The 26684-nt window shown below is 43.4% G+C and overlaps 1 protein-coding gene across 1 annotated transcript in view; it reads left to right on the top strand.

The window, feature by feature from the left end:
* Positions 1-1357: 1357 nt before the first annotated feature.
* Positions 1358-26684, top strand: part of Ednra (endothelin receptor type A) — a 64712-nt gene continuing 39385 nt past the window's right edge. Inside the window, exons 1-2 of the mRNA XM_021641445.2 lie at positions 1358-1874; positions 5538-6014. Of these exons, the coding sequence (XP_021497120.1) occupies positions 5598-6014 (417 nt within the window). The 5' untranslated portion in view covers positions 1358-1874; positions 5538-5597. The remainder of the gene's footprint in view (positions 1875-5537; positions 6015-26684) is intronic.

Here is a 26684-nt window from a genome sequence, read left to right as displayed (position 1 = left end):
TTTTAGGCTTAATTATTTGGGGAACACAATTGAGTCTCCCACTGCTATTGAGCTTTTTTTTTTTTATCCCTGCCCACAGTAGACATGACTGTGGTTCTCAGCACCCATGCCGATACTTCTTATTTTCTGTTTTCACTTGTGTTTAAACAGTGACCATCCTAATGTGTGTAAAAGAGAAATTGTAATGACTAATTCTGTACCACACTGGGCTCAGCAGGAGGTGGGGGGGGGGTCCTTGGGGTGCTGCGACAAAGACTAGACAGGCTGCCATCTTCAGTCACGCGATGGTGCACTGTCCAAATGTCTGGTCACAGGGTGAGCTGGGCCTGTGATCCAGCCCAGTTCACATAGCAAGCTATGAACTGCCCCTTCTGGGAGGAGCACTAACTTTCTTTCGGGAAGATAGTCCCAGCTTGCCAAGCTGTAGTCACCAACGCTTACCTCTTTAGTGCAAGCTGGGAAATTTACTCTGGCTCCTTCTTGGAAAAGCTATAGATAGACAGCAGATTAATGGACAGGGTCCAACAGATCCTGGAACCATGATCCCTGGTCCAACAGAACTAGAGACATGCCAAAATCCTTTCCTCCGAGGTGTTCTGCTGATCTCTGTGACCGTTCTACAAAATGGCCCCTGAATTCCATGACACTCTTCATATTGATGGGGGGGTGTCTCTGTGCCCTCGCTCTAAACTGGGCGCAGCAGCAAACAGAACTGAGCAAAGCTCCTCGCTGCCAGCCCTTAAGTAGGTGATGGTTTCTACTTCCTCTCTAGGGGGACATTTGTTTTTGGAATCTAGCCACCACAATGTGAGGAAGCTGTTGCTAAAATTCCTTTCCAGGTGGGAGATGTAAGTCCTGTCTACCACTTCTCCTCAAGGTCCGAAAAACAAACGGAGGTTAATTTCCACTACAGTTACTGCAGGGAACCAATGAGTCCCTGGAATCCATACAGGCAAGCCTCCTTCCCGCGGGACCCTGGAGTTTGGCCCCTATTCCTCCCTCTACCTGCCCATCTTAGCACACAATCTTGACACAGTCTTGGGGTGAAGACACTATCTTCTGTACGGCTTCCCCATTATCATCCCAATTTGAGGCATCATCCTGCCCTGGAACCTTCCACTGACTCCCCAGATCCCCTCTTTGCCTTGGGGCACACTTGATCCAAAGCCAAGCTGACCACCTGGGTTCCATAACTTCCTCTAAGGGGAGGAGTACTCGCTAAGCGAAGTAGACAGGGGACGTAGGAGTCAGCCCTCGGAGCCTGGCTTCCCCTGCTGGTCAGACCCGCCTGTGCCCGCTGCTCAGTGCTCGAGTCTCTTCCTAAAGCCTGGCACAACTCTTGAGTCTGCTCTGTTACTCTCTACTCTCAAACCCTGCCCCTCCTAGACCCACCCCTAACTCCATCACAGGAAGGAAACAGTTAAAGATTCCTGCCCTTCGGGGCCTGGCGGGGGCAGCAGCCTTGCAGCTTGGTGGCCGCTCCCTGGAGGGCAGGCGGGATCGGACGCCCCGGCAGTTCTGTTCCTGAGTGGAGGGGACGGTCTGGGAGCCCGAGGAGCCTGGGGAGGATCGCGGGAGGCGTGTTCCTCCGGAGTTTGCTTTTCCTCGGGAGCTCCGCGCGCGCGCGCACCCATGCCTCTGGTCTGGCGACGGGGCTGAGGAGGTGGCGAGCCTCGCTCAAATCCACCGGATCATCGCCGGAGGTTTCGGGCTGGGCAAGATCTCCCCACAAGGAGCCGGGCTCTGCCGGGGAAGTTTCCCCCAGCCGAGGCAGTGCTGCAGCCCCGGCCACCCGCCACCCTGCGCGCCATCCTCCTTCTCCAACTCCGGCTCCGTCTGGTCCGGGCGCGGACCTGCCTGGGTCCGAGGAAAAGGTCGGTGCAAGTCTTTCCTACGGGGAATCAGGGAGACAGGGGCAAGCGGCCAGTAGGAGCGGGCTGTCGCGAAGCGCCGGCGAAACGCAGGCCGGCCTGGCACCCACCTGCCTGGGCTTCCCAGTGTGGGGAGCTCTCCTGGGAGACGCGCGCTGTGTGTGTGTTGTGGGGCTGGTGTGGGGGGGGGGGGAACGACTATTGAACTTTGAGCATAAACCCAAAGCATTTTACACCCTCAGGCCAGACTCGGATTTTGAGGGAAAGGAAACCCAGAAGTTCGCACAGGGGTGTCTTTCTCCGCAGGCAGACAAGAGCTTTTGGGACTGTCAGTGCCCAGGGCGCTTGCTCCAAAGCCTCCTGGTGAAGTTGGCCCTGCTCGAGGAGAGTCCGCCTCCTCTCACCTCACCTGAGTGTGCAGAGCCTGACTGTGAATAACACGTCCGTGGGAGCCCTCCTCGCCCCACTGCAGCGGGGTCGCAAGTCTGTCCGTTGTTGGAGGTCTGGCTGTTTGCTCAGTGCTGCCCTTTAAAGGGCACTTGTTGCCTTTCATGTGCAGAACACTGGAGCTGTTTGTAGAGAAGTCCGTTCTGTTTACACTGCCCTAATGGCCTCACCCCTGCAAACCCGGGGTGAGGGCATATTAAAGTCAGAGGTGCCACCAAGGAGAGTGGCCAATTTGTCTTCTCCGGAGAGCAAAACCACGGAGAACCTGAAAAAAGTTCTTAGTTTAATTTTTTTTCTCTACTTGTAGCTGTTTCTGGCTCCCTCACCCCTACCGACCCATCTGATGTTAAAACTTGGCCAGCTGAGAAACAACTTGGCAGCCGTGTGGCATGAGCTACCTGTCCTAAGCATGTGTAGTTTGGGTGCCTTTGGAATTTCCATGTTGCTGGTGGCAAGTGAACATTTGTCCTGGGAATCTGATATGGTAAATAGGAGCTAGCTTTTGTGTGCCACCGAACTCTTACCCCCACAAAAGAGAGAGCGATGAATCCATAGCCTGTCCTTCCACTTTGAACGTGGTTGCTTCTCCAGAGCTCTGACTACAACCGACGAAGCCTAACAACGCTTGACTAGAACACACCAAAATGAGCTACAGATCCATCCTTGGGAAATCATGTGTTTGAGAGCCATTTCTTTCATTTGGTTTTGTGTTTTTGCACTCTGTGACAATATGGAATCCACATGTTTTTGACAGATGTCCCTTAGATGTGGTCCGCTGACAGAGGTGTGGGGAGAAATGAGTTCTTTGGTAGTGTCTTTGTGGGAGGGAAGCAAGGAAGGAAGGAAGGAGGTTTGAAGGGTAGCTTGCGGGACCATGAGAAGCTGTGGCTTTCGCCTTCTTGCTGCCTGTAGCAATCAGCTGGTTGAGAAAAGCAGCTCATATGGGCACCAGCAGGGTCTTCATGAGTGGCAGAGTGCTGGTGACAGCCAAGTGTCTCATGAAGTCATGCCTCCTGGGTAATTCTAATAGATCACGTAGCTGCTCTGTTTATGGAAAAGACCTTTGTCTCTCATTTTTAGGAAAACTATTACTAAATATTCCATTCCCATTGGGAAACTGGGAACCATTAACCACCATTAACCAGCCAAGAAATTAAAGAATTATGCCTCCCTTCACTATCCAAAGAGGCAGATTTTAACAAGCTTTGTGCTGGAATTCCGGTCTCCATCTGGGAGAGGAAATTATGTTTTGTAGGCCTGCTAATAATGCAGCCAGATATTCTGGACTTTAAGAGGTGGGAGAGGAATCTGAAAACAGGGTCAGCAGACGTGACAGAGGGGACAGGTAAATGGCAGGCCCCTCACTTGGAAATCACAGCAGCAAGTGAAAGCCTACAGCCCAGCTATGAGATTGGATGACTGTCCTGCCCTGTCCTGGCTGTGCAGCCACAGCCACTTCGCCTTTTCAAGACTCATTCTCTGTCTGGTGAAGCGGGCATTGATTCTGCCTGCAGCCAGCAGTAACTCTCAAGTCCAGAAGCAGTCGGCCCCTATGAAATGCGATGTGTGCAATGCCGTCGCTGCGTCAGTAAAGTATGCGAGATGTACAGCCGACATTTGTCTTATGCCTTATGCCACATCACGTCTTATTTGGTCCGAGTATTGACTAAGCCTACACATGATGTCCTATGATAAATGTCAAAATCCCCAATAGCGGCTAGCCTTGAGCAGACTAAAAAGAAAAAAAAAAAGTGAGTCTTAAAATCTAGGATTAGGTGTATATGCCATAGATACATGCCCCACTGTCCATAAATGAAGCGATAGTCTTCATTCAGAGAGTAATAAAAGGAAAGTACAAACCCTGAAAGACACGGAGCTATTTACCTCTCACTGTTATTCTCTCACCACCAAACTTCCTCTTCTGTCTAAGTGTCTTTTCTTTAAGTGTTAGAGGAGAAAGCGAGATTCATTGGACAACAGGGACCATGTGCCCTTTGCAAGTGACAAAACAGATAAATGCTAACTCACCTCTGGTAAGACCTGACCACTCCTCCCAGGCTGTTGCCTCCTGTAAACTACGGAGACATCTTCAGTACACTGTTGGTGCAAATAAAGCATGAAAATGAGAGGCAGGTTTGCCTAGTGGTTAAAGCCTGGTGGTTTGGAGTCAGATCAAGCTGCCTCAGAGTTAGGAATTTGTCACCGCCTTTGACCTTCATGAGCTCCTGGGGTTCTTCTCAGCTTCCCTGTCTTCCTGATGGACCTGAGTATGACTTCCTGGGACCATTGTGCTCATCATCGGAAGCCCATGATGTATTCTGCACAGTGCCTTGCCCATCCTAGCTAGGTAGGATGCTCTCAAGAAGCCATACTAAGAAGCCATAGGTAACCCTTGGCAAACCATGAGACTAGCCAGGGAAAGCCTGTCCCTCACATGGTGCCCACTGACAGGCATCATGGTGGTTTGTGATGCACAGAAGGAGTGCTTAAAATGTGCGGATTCTGCAGATTAATCATCAGGATCTTCAAACTAAATCTTTTCTCTCCATCGGTGACCTTGTTTTTTTATTTTTGTTTGTTTGTTTTCTTTTTGTGGTGCTGGAGATGGAGCAAGTGTGAGTATGGAAAGCAAGCACTGTTCCTTCAGCCCCCCAGTTCTTTCTCACTTCATTAAAACTTGGATTGTTCGGTGCAGGCATGACATTACACCTGGCTTTCAATGAACGCTCCAGCACCTGGACTACCCTGCTGCCCCCTGGCCCTGCCAAGGACAAACCAGCGCTCACTGGGGAAACTGAATTCCTCGTCAAGAATTAGATTCTTGCATTTTTGCCTCAACATGAAGCAACTTTTCCTCTTTTACCAAAAAGTTTTCTGTCTCACTTCTAGAAGAATCAGATTCTCATTAGCCTGAATAAAAGAAAAAAAATCTACTATTTTTAAGGAAAACTGCAATATCTTTTTTGAATTATGGTCTACACACAGATAAAGCTGTGGATCGAGCCAGGGCTGAATAGATTTCTTGCTGTAGTAAATCCTTGACCTTTTATATTTTGATCCGCCATGTGTAGACTGACACAGTTGTATCATATCTCTTAGCAAATATGGCCCATATTTTCATTAAATTAATAAACACCCATTAGCTGTGATCTTTTGGGAAAGCTAGATTTTATAGCAAAAAAAAAAAATATGTTTTTTTCCTACTTTTTTGTCTTCCAGGTGAAAGAAAGAAAGGTGTAAAAACGACATAATATAACATTTCTTCAAATCCACATTACAATGGATAGCTTTTGCCTCATGGCATCCTTTTGGCTGGCATTGGTGGGAGGTGTAACCAGTGACAACCCTGAAGGATACAGCACCAATCTAAGCAGCCATGTGGAGGACCTCACCCCCTTCCCGGGGACTGAGTTCAACTTCCTGGGTACCACCCGACCCACTAATTTGGCCCTGCCCATAAATGGCTCAATGCACAGCTATTGCCCACAGCAGACTAAAATCACGACAGCTTTCAAGTACATTAACACTGTGATATCCTGCACCATTTTCATCGTGGGGATGGTAGGGAATGCAACTCTGCTCAGAATCATCTACCAGAACAAATGCATGAGGAACGGCCCCAATGCGCTCATAGCCAGCCTGGCGCTCGGAGACCTCATCTACGTGGTCATTGACCTCCCCATCAATGTGTTTAAGGTAGGAACTCCGCCGGACTTGCTTGACCGCTGACACTTTGCTCTGCTCTGGCTGGCAAGCTTATTTCCGACATCTTGGCGTTTCTTGTTCATTGAGGTTGTAAGAGTTTTAGTGTTATGGATTAGACTATTTTCTAACTCAGCTGTTCACGGTATTTCAAGTATGACCCTTAAGATGTTGCTGTCAAATGAGGAAGGTTCCCATGCCAGCGCTCAGCTTGCAGTCAATGACTGGAAACGTTTTGAGATGCAGTTTTTAGGGAGATGCACCAAGCTCCCAAAGAGAGTAAGATAAATGCATATCAGCAGTTTCCGTTATCTTTCAGTGAGATGCTGCTCAGAGGAGATACCCACAGCAGAACTTGAACTGAAAGCTGCTGTTTCAGTCTGAGGGTCTGGGCGGATGTCTGAAACACACAGGCTTGACTCCTCCCCTCAGTACCTGGTGACTTAGAGATAATGAAATCCACCAATAGCATGCCAGGACCTCATTGGTAACCGAAACCATTTTAAATAGTCCTGTTTACTTCTTTCTCTTTTAGCTATAACATGTGCCCAGCCTTGAGCTAGGCCACAGGGCTCCAGAGACAGTGAAGAAAAGTAGGCGCTTCTGCAGAAAAAGTTGAGTGTCCAAATATTGCTGGGTCACCTAGCCTAGGAGAGTATTTAGCCAAAAATAAACTAAAGCCAAAGGGAACAAAATACTCCATATTTGCTGTAGTCATTGTAAGGGAAAATTTTGCTGAAAAACATTAACGTACAATAAAAACCAAACAAAAATTGGCATATGTGTGCCACATTTTAAGAAATGTCTTCACCCTAAACCCAAGGAAATCGCTTTTCTCAGGCTTTCCTTCTCTCCTCCTCTCCTCCCCATTTTTCCTTGTTTCCTCCTTCTCCTCCCCTTTTCCTCTCTCCCTCCTCCTTCTCCTCCCCTTTTCTCTTCTCCCTCCTTCTTCTCCTCCCCCTTTCTCCTCTCCCTCCTTCTCCTCCCCCTTTCTTCCCTCCCTCCTCCTCCTCTTTCTCCCCTTCCTTTTTTTCCCCCTACATCCTCTTCTCTAAAGTCAGGCTCCTTCCCTTCCCCTCCCCATTCTCCTCCACCTCCTCCTCCTCCTCCTGTTCTTCCCTTCTCTTCTTTTCCTTCTCCTCTGAAACAGAAATAACTTATTCTAGATAAATGATTCTCAATCTGTGGGTCTTGACATCTTTGGGTGTTGCAAATCAGATATCCTGCAGAGCAGATATTTACAAAACAATTCATAACAGTAGCAAAATCACAGCTATGAAGTAGAAACAAAATAATTTTATGGCTGGGGGTCACCATAACATAAAGAAGTGTACTAAAGGGTCACAAAATTTGAAAGGTTGAGAACTGCTGTTTTGGGTGACACAATTCTGAAGTGTTACTTTAAACTACTTCTGCCAATTAAATTATGAGCAGCAAGGTAGCCTGGACTGGCCTCCCTGTTTGTACTGGATTTGCTTCAATTACAGTGAAGTCACATGGCGCTACCACAAGCATCAGAGTCCTAGCACTAAGGATAGAAGTCATGTGTGTGCGTTTTTATTATTGTTGTTTTGCTTTGTTTTTTTTTCCAGTGTTATTTTTTAGATTCTTTTAATTTTTATTTTATTTTGTTAATTACAGTTTATTCACTTTGTATCCCAGCTGTAACCCCATCCCCTCCCAATTCCATCCTCCCTCCCTCTTCTTCTCCTATGCCCCTCCCCCTTTGCTTTGTGTTTGAAACAGGGTCTCTCTATGTTGTCCTGGCTGTCTGGAACTCACAGAGATCCTCCTGTCTCTGCTTCCTGAGTGCTGGGATTTAGGGTATGTACCACCATACTCAGCTGATAATTTTTTGAATGTTAAAAATCTTTCAAAATTGTACCGTATACTTTTGGAAAACTAAAGAAATTAGACAGTGAATAATAAAAAAATACATACTGTTTCCTTCCTTGTAGTATGTATGAAAGCATATGATTTCACTTTGAACATAAAAGCAGAATTTTGGAACTAAACTGTGAAGCAAAGTTGCAAATGCATAATTAACTGAAAATGTTTAGCATTTGCTTGAAATTTTACTTTTTTCTCTTAAAAAGTTCTTAATTTTCCATTCATGAGTTGCCATGATATCCTTCTTTAGTGATGGATTTTAAAAACTTTTTATGACTTTTGGTAAAATTTGACTCTTTAGTCTCAGCTGAGTATTAGTGAATTATTAATTCTTGATTATTCATACTTAGACACTGGTTAACTGGCTCATCTTTGTTCAGGAGAATAATTGACCATCTCTGGCCTAACTTGCCGCTTCTGTTCTAGCAGAAACAAGGTCTGTAGATTCAACCCTGTGTAAAGCAGCTTCTGGTCAAACCAACAGGTGTAGCTTCTGGAGAAAGGAGGGGTGGCGTGGGGGTGCTGGTGACCTTTGAATTGCTCCCGCCAGGCACCACTCTAAGCTCTTTGTCTGCTCCATGGTGAGTCACGTTAACTGAGAGATTTCTGAATATCATAGAAATCCAAATATTCTTTATGTTGCGTCCACATAGCAATAGGTAGATGGTGACACATGTTCATCTGATTACACGGGTCTTCCTTTTGGGGACTCTCATGACTGATGGACCTTGTTAGAATTCAAAGCAATGTCGGCAGTTTGATCATGGTGCTTTCACGTAACATGACTATAATTGTTTAATTCCTTGTTTATAAATGTAACATGAACCACTGGACCAATGTAAGTTTTAGAATGAAGCCTTTTTAGATATTTCAGTCCTCTTCAGAAAAAGAAAAGCTCAAGCCCTTCCTTGAGCTTGCGAGGCCACAGTGGTGAGAGTTTTCTCCATCTTTTTCCATACTCGTCTAGGTCAGAATACCTCTAGCTGTTCCTCTGAATTCCATGCCACTAGTCAGAATAGTGCGATAGTGTGATAGTGCGAGGTCAGGCCCCAGGTCCTCTTCCCCATGGCTGCCTCCTGCCAGAGCCTCCCAGGGAAGTCACTTACCTCTCATATGAGACCCAAATCCCTCTAGCCACATCTGGTTCACGGTGGCAGCACCTGCCCATCTCAATCATTCACTAAAATGGTGGATCCGTGAACTCATTTCACCCTCCTCATTAATGGAACAGCTATGTTGAATGTAGAATGGCTGACCAATCTGCCCAAGAACTCTGGATGAGCTCTTTGGGGCTGGAGACAGTAGGCAAAGTGGAATGACCAGTGTCCAAATCCTCAGCAACTGAGTGGAAAGCCAGGTTGGCAGATCACGTCTGCAATCTCAGCTCTGCAGGGTGAAGATGAGTGGGGCCCAGGCGCTCAGTGCTCAGACAGTAGAGCCAAAATGGTAACTGTGAAGTTCAGTGACAGAGCCTATCTCCAAAAACATGTTAGAGGTTCAGCTGAGGAAGACAACCTGATGTCAACCTTTGACACAATACAAAAAAATAATAAAGAAATAAGAAAGCTTTTTAAAAAAGACTTTTTTGTACCTAAAAATGTACCTAAAAACACTGCTGTTAGTGGCACTTGACAACTGTTTGCTTTTACTTGGTACATGAGAATAGATGAGTTATAAATAGGTTAGTTACCTTTAGTTGAGTCTGAGGCAAATCATGGGCTTTCTGTGAGAAACTTACCTATGAAATAGGCCCTCTACCTAAAAGCTTTATGTAGACACATGATCTGAAGCTCTGTCCTACCTCAGTTACTGACAACAATGTCAGTCAGGTATTCAGTCTTAAGGTGATCCAAGTCCAAATATGTAGAAGTGGGCAACGTGGAGACTGCGTCCCAGGGCAGCCACGTCAGCCACGGCTAAGCCAGCTGTGCAGCCAGAAGAAAGAGAGGCTACAGTGCTGTGCGTTCTCTTCACTCTTGCTCGGAAAGGATCATCAGGAGTGTCCCATGAAGCAGCTGCTGGGCAGCGACGTCACACAGCTGAGCTGCTTCCCCTCTGTCATTAGCCATGCAGTGGGGCCTTGGTGGTTTGTCCATGTCCACGGATGTGAAAGAACTCGCTGCCCACTGAAGTTTAAAGTTTCTTAACTGTTCTCACTATCTCCAGCGTATCCTCCCCCAAAATCTCCTTCACTTCGTTCCGCCTCTCCATACCACTTCTTCCAGTAGACCTAGGGAATTCACACTGTGTTCAGCTGTCAAGGCACCCCATACTCTAACAGACCATACATTCTCTGCTTTTTAACACACAGAGAGAGAGGAAGAGAGAGGGAGAAGGATAGTAAAGGAATGCCATTGCCACCCCTTCAATGAGCTTGGATATATCCTATAATATATATATATAATCAGTGATCTTGACCCCAAATAGTTGCTGTCAAGACATTTAAAGATCTTAAATTAAAAACTGGGTTAGATCTGAAGTATATATGTGACATAGGAAGAAACAAATCAAGAAATGAAGAGAAATGGCTCCAGACCTTGCTTGCACGCACACACTCACCCATGAGTGACAAGAGAAATCACAAAATCTAACAGAACAAAATGTGAAGCAGATGGAACACAAAAAGCAAGTGAATGCCAGTTGCCTTCTGGGTTTTCAGACAAGGGCCTCACAAGTGGTACTGCTGAGGGACAGCCACGGCAAGTTCCATCAAAGGACAGCTCTAATTTTTAGTTGCTCAAGAAACAGATAATATAGTAATTGCAAGAGAAGACTAATAAAAATGGGGAGGGAAGAAATGAGCTTGCATGCTGTCTGTGTGCCCAGGCTTGCATCCTATGCTGGGTACACTGGAGATGGGTCCAGTTTGTCAGAAAAATGCATTGTCTGATATCCCAAAATTTAAAAATAAATAATTTGTCCAAGTATATTAATATTGATCACAAAGCATTTACATGTTAACATGGCAACACAAGGCAAACACCAGCTCTGTGTCTGAGGATCAAAGCTAATGCCCAGTTAGCATATTGCTTAGAAACACAGAATGTAATGATTTTTATTCTTTAATCACTTATGAGATTATATTTACATCAGGTAGTATAATGATTTAAGTTATGATTTGTAATGAAGTAGCAACCTCAAAAGTGAGGTTTCGAGTGGGCTAAAGCTTGCAGCATGTAGTTTCCGGGTAATAATTTACCCGGATGTTCATGCAGGTGTTCCCATAAGCCACTGCGCCTTTTAAGCAGAAACAAGAATGAGAGAAAACATATGTCTGAGAGAAACTGGGTAGAAAGAATGACAGTTATGGCCATGAGGAGAGAGCTTAGTAGCACAGGTCCTCTGAGAGAGACAAGCTGAAGCTATCTTTAGCTAGTACTGTGCGTGAGTAATGCCTCCATTTAGCGCAGAGCAAGAAGATTTATGAGAATCACAGACTCTGGGATGACTGACTCTGTCACTCCGTGAGCCACCACTGACTGAGAGCAGCGTCACCAGTAAGTAAAGGCAGTTTCTGTATGAAGTTATCAAGACTGTTGCAATGGGAAGCCAGGGCTCTCAGGGTCCCTCTCTGGCAGAGGGTCTGAGCAGGGTGGAAACAAGAGGCTTTTACCCAAGGCCAGTTACTCTCCAAATTCATCCAGTCTCTGGCATCTTGTACTCTAGAGCTCATCTTTTGGGGGCAGTGGAGCAAATGTCACTTCATGACACAGTCAATCACGGAAGCAGTTTGGGTCTCAGAAATAAGTTGTTATGACTTATACATCAGCTGCCTCAAAGAGCTGTTCAGTAATACTTGTTTAGATTGGGTGTAAGCCTTGACTGTTGAAATTAGCATGTAATCAGATTTCTCTGAGACCTTCAGATGATGGTAGTGATGTTGAGGTGATGGTGATGATGGTAGTAGTAGTGGTGGTTGTGATAATGATGGTGATGGTGATGGTGGTGATGGTGGTGGTGATGATGATGGTGGTGATGGTGGTGGTGATGATTATGGTGATGGTCGTGATGACGATGATGGTGGCAGTGGTAATGGTGGTGGTGGTGATAATGATGATGGTGATAATGATGGTAGTAGTGATGATGGTGGTGGTGGTAATAATGGCAATGATGATGATGGTGGTAATGATGGTGATAATGATGATAATGGTGGTAATGATGGTGGTGCTGGTAGTGATGATGGTCGTGGTGGTGATGGTGGTGATGATGATGGCAGTGGTGATGATGGTGGTGCTGGTAGTGATGATGATGGTGGTGGTGGTGATGGTGGTGATGATGATGGCAGTGGTGATGATAGTGGTGGTGGTAATGAAAATGATGGTGGTGGTGATGATAATGGTGATGGTGGTAATGATGGTGGTGGTAGTGATAATGATGATGGTGGTGGTGGGTGGTGATGGCGGTGGTAATGGTGATGATGATTATGATGATGGTGGTAATGATGTGGTGGTAGTGGTGATGACAATGATGATGGTGGTGGTGATGACGATAATAATGATGATGATGGTCGCGGTGATAATAATGATGGTGATGATGATTTAACAAAAAGAATTTTCATTCATAGACTAGACACCTATGCTCTTCACATTCTATTTTCCAAGTTAAATTAAGTTCTATATATTATAATCATCATGTTTCTCTTTCACTGCATCTTCAAGCATCTTTTTCATTCATTCATGTAGTAGTGTTATAGTCATGAAATTAGCTGCAGAAGCTGTCCCTCAAATTTTAATAGAGAAAATGATTCCCTTTGGTCGAGATCTCTGTCCTTTGCTGGTGCACTTTATTCCAGCCACACGTCTCCTGCCCAGGACCCAACTCTCTAGGCGTCCATCTACTCCAGCTACCTGACCTATCCAAGACCTCAAGGTGATCCATCCACTTCAAATGATTTTCCCTCGTGCCTCCTCTGGGCCTATTACACTTTGTATTTCAGAGCTCTATTTAAGCAGCTATTCATGCCCCCCCCGTGCTCCCATGCCATCCTCCATTAACCCTATGAGAACATTTAACACATGCTCCATTGTACTTGCCAATTTATTTGCTTGGCTGCAAGTTCCTTGAGGCAAGCTGCCGTCATTCTCATGTTTCATTGCATCTTCTATGTCCAGCTTTAAATACTTAATGAATGAGTTAAAAAAAAATTGTAGTTGACTCTATTAGACTTTTTTCCCAGACCTAAAAACAGACTTGCTTACTGAATTTATTGATTTTCTATTCCTCCCCAAACCCCTACAAATCCGAATGTCTTGGGGCTCATAAATCTGAGACAAACTCCTGAGAAACAGAACAGCACACTGCGACAGGACAGGCTCCCGCCCCTTTGTTTCTGAAGGTCAAGAATTATTTTTTGTATGGCTCAGGAATTATGCTATATGATTTCCTCTCTCTTTGGGAGGAACCAGTCAAAGAGTCTTTCCAAAATTACCGTGCAATATGAGTACTTAAACTTGTATTTAATTTAAATGTATTTATGATGTGATTTATATATATATTAAACCTACAAGTGATTTAGAATATCAAAATGAACATTCATATCACAAAACATTTCACTTGACTTTTAGAGACTAGGAAATGAGTTACATTTCTGGCATTGTGAAGGCACGCACATTGCAGAAATCCATCTAAATGGCTTCTTTAAGAATAAATGTACATATGAAATGACAGAGTGATAATTTATTAGCCAATTTTCTGTTGGCTGTGAGGAAGTTGCTGTCTGGACAGACTTCAGAACCCTGTCCAGTTCTACCTCCCCTTCTGACTGTTCATTTCCTGTGTCTGGGAACCTCGTTGCTTTCTCTCATGCTCATGTTATGTAATTATTCTCATGTGGGTCTGCTGTTAACCCTTGGCATTTGCCTTACAGCACAGCTTTTCCCATCTCAGCTGTGGGGGATGGAAGCCATCCGTAACTGCAGAATTGTCCCCCTGGCCGAGGAGGGGAAGGTGGTTCTCATTATTGTCAGGAGGTGCTGAGAGGTAAACAGAGTCGTGGCTTATGGGATTCCCCCATCAAAGAGTTCACCTCGTTACCAGTGTTCGCTTTATTCCACACTAAACATAAAATACACATGTGGAATCAGTTTAGAAAATAATTTTCATATAGTGTGTGTCTGTGTGTGTGTGTGTGTGTGTGTGTGTGTGTGTGTGTGTGTGTTTTGCCTTGATTCCAGTATTCTAATAAACAAAAGCATATGGTCTGGCTTTTTTACTCATGTGCAGTTTTGTAGTGTAGGCTTACGTGCTGCGTGAGGTGGCCCAGATAGTATGGGCTGTGCAGAGTAACACGAATGGCAGAGAACTAAATGTGCAGCCTCTGAGGCCGATGATAAGACTAGAGTGGTTTTAAGAAATCTCATCAAAATAGACCTGAAGTCCTGCCAGGAATTCTAAGGCTGCCTTCTGCCTACCCTGCTCCCTTGGGAGTAATAACCATGACTTTCCGTATCTACAGTTTTGTTTTTAACTAGGACTAGTTGTTACAGAGAAACTGTTCTGCACTAAAAAGTTAATTGCGGAAACTAAGCAATAATAAAACTAAACATGTCTTTCACTGTAAATTGTTGGTAGCCATGTATTTAAACTTGAAGATCAGAATTTTCCATTTAAATTTAGAGAGTCTGAGCCCTTCCCTTCTGTGCTCTTTGACTTTGGGACCACAGAAAGTCTGACTATCAAGTGCACACATTTTAGTGAAAATTTAGACTCTGAATTCCTCTTTCACTAGCATTCTAATTTTTTTAGGTTTATTGGATGGACATGGAAAGAAAGAGGGAAGGAGAGAGAGAGAGAAAGAGAACATTCTAATTTTCAAAGCAACTTACCATAAAATACAAATAATGAAAGCAAACCTCAAACTTTTCATAACTCTTGCTCAAACACAGGACTTAGGGCTGGAGAGATGGTTCAGTGGTCAAGAGTAAAGGCTGCTCTTGCATAGGACCTAAATCTGATTCCCATCACCCAGATGGCAGCTCACAACCATCTGTACTCAAGTTCTGTGGGATCCAATGCCCTCTTATGTCCTCCTTGGGCACCAAGCAATGCCTGAGGCAGACATGCAAGCAGGCACACATTCTACACATAAAAAAGTAAGCAGAGGAAAGATGATTTAAAACAAAAACAAAAAAAAAATTTAATTAATTCACAGGCAAATGAGATCGCAAATAATTAACCATTTGATTATTGAGTTTCATTAGAACATTTTTCTTACATTTTCTTCATTTAGTGTTCAATAATGACATTGTGGAAAACAATAGCAAACAAAGCAGATAGACACCCTAACCCTCATGGAGCTTAGATATGATCAAAAGCAGACAAAAGGAAGATAAATAAGTAAATTCCTATGGAGGATAAATGCTGAGAGTAAAATGGGAAAGGAAGGGGGAAAGGAAGAAAATATATTAATTGTAAAGAGAATAGAAGAAAAGGCTGCAAAGGAAGTTACAGTTGAATAAAAATGTATGTGGGGAACTGAGGGTGATTCAGGGAAACTCTTGCCTGGCATACTTGAAGGTCTGGATTTGTCTCCAGCGCCACAATTTTTTCTCTTTGGATGTTTTGTTTCCTAAATTTGGGTATTTTGTTGTTGCATTGTGGTTTTTATTTGTTTTCTGTTTGTTTGTTTGTTTTTGTTTTTTCAAAGAACTTAAAGTTGGGTAGGTAGGAAGAAGGAGAGGATCTGGAAGATCTTAAAACAAATTAGTTTAAATGATAGATGATAGACAGACATACAGATAGATAGATAGATAGACAGACAGACAGACAGATAGATGGATAGATAGATAGATAGATATTTAGATGGATGGATAGATAGATGGATGGATAGATAGATAGATAGATAGATAGATAGATAGATAGATGGATAGATAGATGGATAGATAGATGGATGGATAGATAGATGGATAGATAGATAGATAGATAGATAGATAGATAGATAGATAGATGGATGGATGGATGGATGGATGGATGGATAGATAGATAGATAGATAGATAGATGGATAGATAGATGGATAGATAGATGGATAGATAGATAGATAGATAGATAGATAGATAGATAGATAGATGGATAGATGGATAGATAGATAGATAGATAGATAGATAGATAGATAGATAGTAGATAGATGGATGGATAGATAGATAGATAGATAGATAGATAGATGGATAGATAGATGGATAGATAGATGGATAGATAGATAGATAGATAGATAGATGGATAGATAGATGGATAGATAGATAGATAGATGGATAGATAGATGGATAGATAGATAGACAGATAGATGGATGGATAGATAGGTATGAAGGCACACGCATGTAATCCTAGCCCTTGGAAGGCAGAGGCAGGAGGCTCTGGAGTATAAGGTCCTTCTCTACTACATATAAAATTCAATCCTAGCCTGAACTACATAAGACCCTGTCTCAAAAAGAAAAAGAACGGAAAGGGGTGGAAAGGGGGAAAGATAGGGGAGGAGTGAGGGAGCTAACCTTGCTGAGTATAAGGCACAGTATTCCAGGTCCAGGGAACAGCAAGTTCAAAGGCCCTGGGGCATGAGAGAAACTTCAAAGGAAGCAGGGAGGTCAGGGAGGTCACGATGGCTTAGTGGGACCAATGGGGAAGTAGCGAGGCAGCAGGCTCAAGGGAGAGAGTGACAAGGAGAGAGGCAGGTCGCAGGAGAGCGAGCACATAATTTATTTGTCAAAATCAGGACGGTTCTAAGTTAAAGGAAGCATGCTTAATAATTAGCTATGGATAGATAATAGACATAAATCAGGGGTGACATAAATAAAGTAGAAAAAATGATCCAAAAAAATGTCTTCCTAAAGCCTGTGGCTTTCTTCTCTGAATGAGCTAAAAGGTTTGAGACAAGATATGCACAAGAGAGGGAATGGTCTGGCTTAGGCTTTAGCAGGAACTGCAATGTTGAGAAGCATCTCCACATTAACAAAGGAGAAATGGTCCATCACAAAAGATGTTATGTGTGCCACTCTTTTTTTCTCTCCATTTCTTTATTTATTCACATTACATCCTGATCACAGCCTCCCTCTTCACCTTCCAGTCCCACCACACACACATCTTTCCCCACAGTTCTCCCCTCTCCTTCTCCTCAGAGAAGGGAGCGATCCCCTATGGGGACCAGTCCACCTTAGGCCAGTCTTTTGACAGTCATTTATTTGTTCGTTTGTTTGTTTGCTTGCTTGCTTGCTTATTGGGTGTGAGCACATGCCATTGCACCAGTGTAGAGGTCAGAGGACAACTTGTGGGAATGAAGTCTCCTTCCACCATGTGGGTTTCAGGGATCAAACTCAGGTTGGCAGCCTTGGCGGCTGTCAAGCAGCCTCACCTGATGAGCTATCTTGCGGGTCCAATATACTGATATTTATCCTGATAGTGACATTGCCTAAAACTTAGTGTCCACTCTCCATTGGGCTAGCTAAGGTGATCTCCATAAGAAACTTACTGTTAGATGACAAAATGGATGCACAGAATATTTACATGAATCTCCTTGAGTTCACAAAATACACAAGTGGCAGAGACAGCACCATGGTTGTGACGCCAGAAGCTGTGTTGTAGCTCTCAGCCACTTCTCACCCAAGCACCTCTGAGAGCAAGCGTATCCAATGCCACTGCTGTCTCAGAAACACAGTTCGAAGATCGCAGTGACAGAAGGCGGACAGAAGAAGGGGTTCAGCTGCAGCTCAACCCTCCTTGTTGGGTAGTATCTCACAGAAAAGGCACTGAAATCGTTTTCAGTTGTAATGAGAAGCCTCATGTACCATTTTTAAACTTTGATTTATTTGTTCACTTATCTATTTGAGGCACTGGAAATGGGACCCAGGGCCACAGGTCCACCAGGCAAGTGTTCTATGACTGAGCTACGGTCCACAGTCGCTAACAGTAAAGTTATCTACTTAGAATGAAAATAACATTTTCTTAAGGAAAATGTGGGCAATGCAGAGATTTCTCTCCAACACTGTGTCTGTGCCGAAGGGCCTGAACATTGCCTCCAAGCACCACGTAAGCAGGATTCATACACCCTGGATTCATTGTCATGATAGTGAGATTGTCTGACAGAATAAAAGATGGAAGATAAAATATGAGTAAACAGACAGAGAGGACAGGTTGGGTTCTTGGATGGACTCTTGCCTAAACACCTACTCAGGAGAAAACTTGTGGCCAAACTAAAGTCTTACAATGTTTCATTTAGCAATTGAAAGGCCAGGCAACTTGTCTCTAGACACAGTGCAGAAACATAAGTGTCTGTGGTCATCCATCATGTCAGGGGAGGCAGAAACACCAGGCTGGACTGACAGAATTAAATATTGTCTGTTTAGACTTCCTTCCCATGAACTTGCAAGGTACCAGAAATTTAAAGGAGAATGCGAAACATTAACAGATGATATGCAAGGAAAGTCTAAACCGATCATAAAGTCAGAAGTCCTCAGTTTTAGAGGACTTTTATTTTAAATTATCATGTGATCACTGTATGTACTGACAGAGTAAAGGGGCATTCCGGTACTTGTGCGCAGCGTGAGATGGTCAGGTCCAGTAATCTGCATCCATCGCCATTTAGTTCTGTTGACATCATTCAGAATCCTCCCCACCAGCAACATTTTCCTCTGATTTGAAGCCCACAGTTAACTGTTGCCAGCTGTCTTTACTGTGCAACAGAACGTTGCAAGCTACTCGTTCCCAGCTGCCTCTGCATCTGCTAACATTCTTCCCTCGTCCCATCCTCTCCCCCATTTCCTGGCAACAATTATTTTGTTCTTTACTCATCTGAGATCATCATTTTCCATATTCTAAGGTGATAAAATGCTGTACTTACCTTGTTGCAGCTTGTGTTGCTTAACATAGCATGTTTGGTCCATTCATGTCACCGTCAACAGTGGGATGGGATTCCCGGTTCTTTTGGTTTACACGTAAAGTATGCCTGCTATGAAACAGTGCCATTGAACCAAATTAACAGAGAATTTTATTATTTGTCCTTAATTTTAAACATAAAAGTCTTGATCACATTCACGCTCTCCAGAATCATTGCCTGGAAGCATGGCTATTTGTCAAATTTGGAATTACGACTCCTTATCATGTGTTCTTTATGCCAGATAAAAGAATTTTGCAGAATGTATGTTAAAAAAAAAAAAGGGACCTGAGCACTGTGCAGTTCAAGCTCATAGGAAGATTTAAATCTTAGTTTTCCTAATTAAATGTGCAGAGTTTACTGTCATTTCTCTCTTGAAGGACCTTTCCCCAACTATGTCCACAGATTCTATTTGCTTATAGAAGCTAACCCTATAAAAATTATTAAGCACTGCAATTTAAGTTAAGCGTCCATAGCAGGAAAATGACTGAAAACGTGCTGCAGTGATGGCTCCCTGGTTCCACAAAGGACGTCTGTGCATCACCACACCCAAGCAGGATGTTTGCAGCTCCCAGACCGCCCCCCAGTCACCCTCCTAGCTCTGAAACATCCCATTCCTGGCTTCCAGCAGTGAGATATGTCCGGGTTTCGTTTCTGTGGATTCAGCTCCTGTGACCTATTATTCTGTGTGGGGCTTCTCTGTCTCCTGCCGTCCATACCGCGGTGCTGGGTCACAGCTGATTCGCTCTCAGTGTTGGACAGAATCTCATCCCGTGAACAGGCGTGTAAACAGTTTTCAGTTGTGCTTACAGGTGCATGTGTGAACATTCTCAAATGCGTTCTTGTGCACAGATATGTGCACTTGTGTCGCATGTTGTAGGTGTGTACTAAGTGGACACTCTTAGCATAATTCTTTATGCTCATACATTTATATTTTAGTTAACAAGTTTGGAGACCTATATCAGAACATTGTACGAAATTATGAATAAGGCAAAATTTGCTAAGTAGAATTTTTTCTGATTCAATAGGTACCAATGTAGCCTATTATAAACTTTTTCCATTATACTTCATGGCCTTTCGGGAAAACCTGTTATTTCTCTCCATAGGGATAATTTTTAAATCAGCTCACACACAGACTCATTGAGAAAACAGAGAAACTGCAGCTAGCTGTGACCTCAGGTTATACATAGTCTTTGATGCTGCAGGCAAGTATTAAAGATAGCCTGCATGCCAGGGGGGGTTAGAATCTGTTTGTTTGTCTGAGAGGGGCCCCCACTATGCAGTTCTGTCTAGCTTGGAACCCACTGTGTGTACTAAACTGTATTTTAGCTCACACAGCTACCACTGCCTCCCAAGTACTGGGACTCAATGCCACCTGGCTTGTTAAACCTTTGAAACCATAGGACACACACACACCAAACTAGTTTTTAATGTAAAACACCTATAAAAAGTCTCTTTGAAAACATCTCTTTCTCCCAGAATAATAGACCCAGCTAAAATTTAAATCAAATAATCTCAAAAGATATAGAAATGAAGTTTGGCTTCAGTATTTCCCAGTGCTGTTTTAACAGATAGTACTCATTGCAAGCCATAAGGCACACTGTGACGTGTTGATTACACGTGTTGGTTATAGATGACCCATTTTCCGGTCAAGTCTGGGTTGCTGAGGGTCTCCAGACAATCCCTCTGAGGCTATTTTTGTAAAATGGTGTGCCCATATCTGCCTGTCTCTAGGTAGAATGGTTTAGCTATGACCTGGGCACTACACACTAACACAAGATGAGCTCGGCCAGAATTAAAAAGTGGAAACCTTTTAAATGGTAAAACATAAACACGAGTCTGGAAGAAAAGTTCTTCTGTCACAACCAGCAAAATGTACAGCACAGCCCTCCCAAAGGCAGCTTCTCAAGATTCTGGCCACACACTAAATGGAAGTATGTTGAAACACATTTAGTCACTCCTCTTCTCACCAGAATTGGACAAGTTTTCAACTCTTTGTGATGTGCTTAGGGTGGTCATTGTATTGTCTTTCAAGTAATTAGAAGAGCAGTGCCCAGATGGCCAGACTTTCAGGTAGACATATTTCCGGTAAGGAAAAGAAGAAGAATGGACCTTTTCTCTTTAGGGAAGTTTCATACTAAACAGTAATTGGTCCCTAAAGCTCTTAAAAGATAAAAGATATTACGAACTCAAGGCATTTAATACAAAAATTACTATCCTTCCTATTTGTTTGAATAGGGGCCAGTTAAATTCCACGATCATACTCTCTAAAAACGTGAATTTTCTTCTACCAGTGTTGAAAAGGTCAGGGACCACTTTCACAGCTGTAGGAAGGCCAGTGGCAAACAAAAGGGGATGGTGTGGAGGTGAGACACGCCTTGGCATCCCTTCTGTTCACCACCATGCGCACACGCATGCTTGGAGTTCTGTGATGCCCTGTACTCTGCATACACAGACCTTTCCAGGTGGAAGAGAAGAGAGGGGAGCTGCAGGGGCCGGAGGAGGAAAGCAGAGCCAGGCCAGTCTTTCCTAGGCCTCATCTCCTAAGTGCCAGCACTCGGAAGACAGCTGTGTGGATTCGCAGAAGGTCAGATGTGGGGTGTGAGAGTTGCCACCTACAGTTCCAGCTACAAAAGGAGCCCAAAGAGCTGGAGCATGATCTACTTATAACTTCCCAGGAGTGGTGGCCTCAGGCAGCCCTTGTCTTGGTTACGTTTCTACTGTTATGATGAGACACCATGACAAAGGCAACTTAGAGAAGAAAGAGTCTGTGACGTCATGGCAGGGAGCATGGCACGGAGCAGGCAGGCATGGCAGCAAGTGGCTGAAGGTTTACATCTCAGCCTTCCATCAAGAGGCAGAGAGACTGGGAATAGCATGGGCTTTCACAAACCTCAGAGCCCACCCCCAGCGACACACCTCCTCCAGCAAGGCCGCACCTCCTAATTCTTCCCAAACAGTCCCAGCAACCAGGGAACAGTCTAGAGAGATGGCTCAGTGGTTAAGGGCACTGACTACTCTTCCAGATGACCCTGCTTCAATTCCAGCACCCACAAAGCAGGTCACAATGGTCTGTAACTCCAGGATCAAACACTCTCACACAGACATACATGACGACAAAAAACACTAATGCATATAAATATATATAATATAGTTAAATGTATATTGTGTTATATATTATAATTATTATATATTAACATATTGCAAACTATATATTATAATTTGTTATGTGTTATATTTTATGTTATATTATGTATTATTTTTAATATATTTTATAAATTTTATATACATGTATAGTCATATACACACTTTGTTCAGACTACCCCTTCTCCATGAAAGGCACGCCTTTCAAGAACAGTTCCTCCTCTGGTAGAATACACATTCTCATGCATTCATGTCTTTTCATTCAATACAAATTTTCAGAGAAAATTCTGATTTTCCTTTTTTAAAAAGTAAGGAATGTATTCACATGAACACACACACTTTAAGAAAATGGAACATACATTAGCAAGCTTTCCTGCTGAACCAGTCCCCTCATTTCTGTTTCTTTTATATGGTTAGTAGTGGTTTTGTTTGTTTGTTTTGCCTTGTTTTGTTTGCTACAGGGTCTTACTCTGGACTTAGAGCAGGCTTGACTTTAACTCATAGAAATCCTCCAGCCTAAACTTCCCAAGTGCTGAGTTATAGGTATGGGCTTCCATGTCTGGCTTCTCTGTTTCGTTAGTTAGTTAGTTAGTTAGTTAGTTAGTTAGTTAGTTAGTTAGTTAAAGTATCCTTACTTGTATCATTCTATATTCCTGTTCCTTAGTGAATCTTTTTCACCTTGATCTTTCCATTTGTCATTATATTCCAGAGATCTTTGAGAATACATAAAATTCTACTTTATTCTTTTTACAGTTTCATACTCCCCCAATATGAGAGAGCATCCTTTGTCCCAATCTTTTCTTTTAACAGACGATATTATGATCATATATGTATATGAACATCCTGCTTATAAGTGTGAACAGGCTGAATATATGGGAAATTGCTCCACGTAGGATTTCTGGAGCTACGGGTTACCATATTGCTTTGGCAACTGTCTCTACAGCAATTACACTTTCGTGCACTCCCACTAGCAATGGAAAGGATCTCTGTTTCTTAAACATATTTTTGAATTGAGCGTTTTTTCTTTGTTTTTAATCTTTTTCTCAATGCCAAGAAAAGTGTTGGGAATTCAGAACAGTGAGTAAAGCACTTTCCACCCAAGTATGAGGACCCGAGTTTGAATTTCCAGAACCCACATGGAAGCTAGACACAGCGGACTACATCTGTAACCCCAATGCTCTCAGGATGGGTTGGGGGTGGAGACAGACAGATCTCTGAGACCTGTGGGCCAGCCAGCCTGCCATACACAGCAGGAAAACAACAAAGAAGCCTTGTCTTAAGCAGGATGTGAGAGAAAGGCTTGTGCTCTGAATTCCACATGTGAACTGTACCGTTCTCTCTGCCCTCCCTCCACCAGCATTGCTTGTAAAAGTAGTAAGATGTTCAACATGTCATTTGCTTATGATTAAAAATAAAGTAGATACTAATTCAAGAAAATACAGTTTAACACTAGACATTTTCCTAATCTAAGCAACCAGTAACATGCATTCCGAACTAGCAAGTCCCACACTCTTGTTATTTCAGAGTTCATTTACCTGAAAATTGTCAAATCCATTCATCCTCATACTAGATTATTGTTAACTATTAGAAAAAGAATCTGTGGCACATTTTCCAGCCTACTGTATATCACAAAAATGTTCAAAATGAAACCAAATACTTCTACCTTTCTTGAAGAGATTTTTAATTTCAGGTCAAAAATAAGGTGAGCCTGCACATTAGAGATAAACAATTATGCTTTCTTTTCTAGAATCTAATTTGTGAATTCTAACAGTTACCTTCCACTTAGCTTTCACTTACACTTTCGATGAAGATCAATGGAAATCCCAGAAGCCAACATGAAAACCCAGCCCAAAGCCTCCCAGCAGGGCTGTGGGTCAGGCAGGGGTGGGAGGCTGACATGGAGGCTCCAGAGCCAGCGTATGGTGACAGTTATGGCTGATGCCATGTGGTGGTCATGCGTGCTGTAAGTCCCATGACGTGGCTCTCACTCCCTGAATGGAGCCAAGTGACAGGAAGTGCTGGCCCTTACCCCATTTGTAGGCTGAGGCCCGAGCAAGAATAGATCCTAGGAAACAAGAAGAGACGTGAAGAAAACCTTCCGTTCCCATGCAGAGCTCCTCTGCATTTGTGAACCCAAAGACTCCGCTGCCTTCCCAAGCCATGCATCTCCCCAGCACTGTCCACTTCTGATTGTGTTAAACCCTAGGGGAAGCTAAGGCCTGTCACCATGTTCAGAGAAGTGATGAATCTGAGTTTTCAGTTAGATTGTAGGGTTGTTTTTACACGGTGATAAAGAAAATATCACCAAGGCTTTTTTATATGGCCTTGGATAAGTTCTGTGGCATTTTTCTCCCTCCGAGCACGCTCTTCTTTAAGAGTCTTGAGAGCCAGCAAGATGGCTCAGTGAGTAATGGCACTTGCCACTAAGTCCGATGACCTGAGTCTGACACTAGGAATCCACATTTTGGAAGGAAAGAACCAACTTCAGCAACTTGTCTTCTGATCTACACACATACACACACCATAAACACACACATACACACACACCACACACATGCACACAGGCACCACACACACATACACCATACACACATACACACATGCACCACACACATACACACATGTACCACACACACATACACACACACCACACCATAAACACACCACACACACACACACACACACACATTCAGATCTATATCCAGAAATATACACACATCAATAAAAAAGTTTAAAAAAGTAAGCATATTGCTCTAGATTCGTTTTTTTTTTTTTTAACTTTCTGGTCTCAGGAGAGTTTTCTGTTCTTAAAAGTTGTTGAAGAGAAGGTTCAACAGTTAAAAGTGCCTGTTGCTCTTCCAGAGGCCCTGGGTTCAGATCTCAGCTTCCATCTCAGGCAGCTCCAGCTCCAGGGGATCTGGCCTCCCCAGCCAGCAGCATGCGTGTGTGTCTACTCACACACAGACACACACAGACAACCTTGTGACTATTGATATGCACCATATTACAGGTCAAGGCTGGGAATTCAATAGAACGTTTACAAATTCATCAATTCACAGGAAAGTAAGCTAAATCCATGAATATTAGAATATTTTATGGAAAGGGGGTGTTTTTAAACAAAAATATTTGATGAGAAGAATGGCATTAATTTGAATTTTAATAAACCTCTTTAATTTCTAACTTTATAAAAGGCATCTGAATTCTCCTGGGTTGGATCTGCTTAATTATGTTGTTTTGGTTCAAATACATACATGAACGCATCTGGCCTCCCACAGATAAGTACTTAGAGAAAAAAGAGAACATTAACAGCTTTTCCATAGAATTATGACTATTCCTTGATGGACGGCCAAACTCTGTCATTGGCAGCTTTTTAAATACCGGCTCTAATATGGCCGGAGAAACTGAGAGAGCTTGTCATACACAGTGTACTGAAAACTCGTGTGAGCTTTGCAAGGGTCTTCAGAAGCACGTGGCTTTGCAACACCTGTCTGTAGGCAAATAGTGGGGTTTTTTATTAATATAGATCTTCTAAATGTTGGCATATTTGTGATGTAGTATCAAAAACATAGCCACCAATACCCACTACCAGCCTTTGTCAGCCAGAAGATTAAAATGACTCACACTCCTCATGGCGCTTGAAGTCTTAATTTGGGTTACGCTGTCCCTGACCAGCGTAATTTCCCGTGTTACTTCCCAATGATACAAATAAAACATGTCAAACTCATTTTCAAAACTTAAAAAAAAGTATACTGGTGTCTAACAGACCCTGACCAGAAGCTTTAAAATTAATTGAAATTTCCTATCAAGCCGCTATAATACCTACATTGTGATGTGTACAACCCACCGAGTTAATTTACTCTACGGCTTGACTTTTCCTCTGAAAGTCATAAAACAGACTTCACACATTCAAAACATATTGTCTTATGGCTTCATCCATGGAATTTTCCAAGTTCTGACATCGCTGATTCCATTGGGGAGGAGGAAAAAAAAAGAATAAGGCAATTGGTGAGAAGAATAAAGGAGAACTGAAGGAGACAACTGAATCCATCATCTAGAACGGGGACAGGATAGCAGTCAAGAGTACGTGGAACAATCGTTTCAGAGAAGCCAATTTCAGCTGGATGCGATAATAAAATATTTAGGAGCTCACTGAGAATTTGGGGAGTGATTGAATTCTGGCCCAGCATTTTTTAACTGTCAGAACCAAGACTGGAAGGTTTCAGCGGGGGCTGGAAGCCAAAGCCAGGTTTCCCCATCCCCCATTCCCACTGTGTTAAAGGGGAGTTTTGTGACTCATGTTCTGCACATAGCATTTAGCCGGGTTTCCAAAGCTGGAACGGGGGACTTGTAAAACACGTGTCATTTTCACACGCAGTCCTCTTGAGGTGCTGGTTCTAATTGAGGCCTCTGCTGTTAGAAATGTGCAGTTTTAAACAAACAGGTGTGGGCTTATAGGAAATATTATGAGAAGCCTTAACCCCTCGTTGGAACATCTTGCATCAGTTCTAGAACTAGCAGTGGTGGTGACCGAGGTCTGAGTAGATTCAGGAGACCATTGCCCCCAGGGGCGAGACGTGCTCCATGCCAATTGACTAACTCCATGTTTTCCTCCACTTTTGAAAGTCATTTAAGGTTCTTAAATTATTTTTTTCCCTTTTTTTTTAATTTTTCATCAATTACACTTTATTCATTCTGCATCCCCCCATAAGCCCCTCCCTCCTCCCCTCCCAATCCCACCCTCCCTCCTCCCTCTGCTTGCATGCCACTCCCC

This window comes from Meriones unguiculatus, chromosome 10 (genome assembly GCF_030254825.1).
Source record: "Meriones unguiculatus strain TT.TT164.6M chromosome 10, Bangor_MerUng_6.1, whole genome shotgun sequence".
Lineage (NCBI taxonomy): Eukaryota > Metazoa > Chordata > Mammalia > Rodentia > Muridae > Meriones > Meriones unguiculatus.
This window is presented reverse-complemented; position numbering and strand designations above follow the sequence as displayed.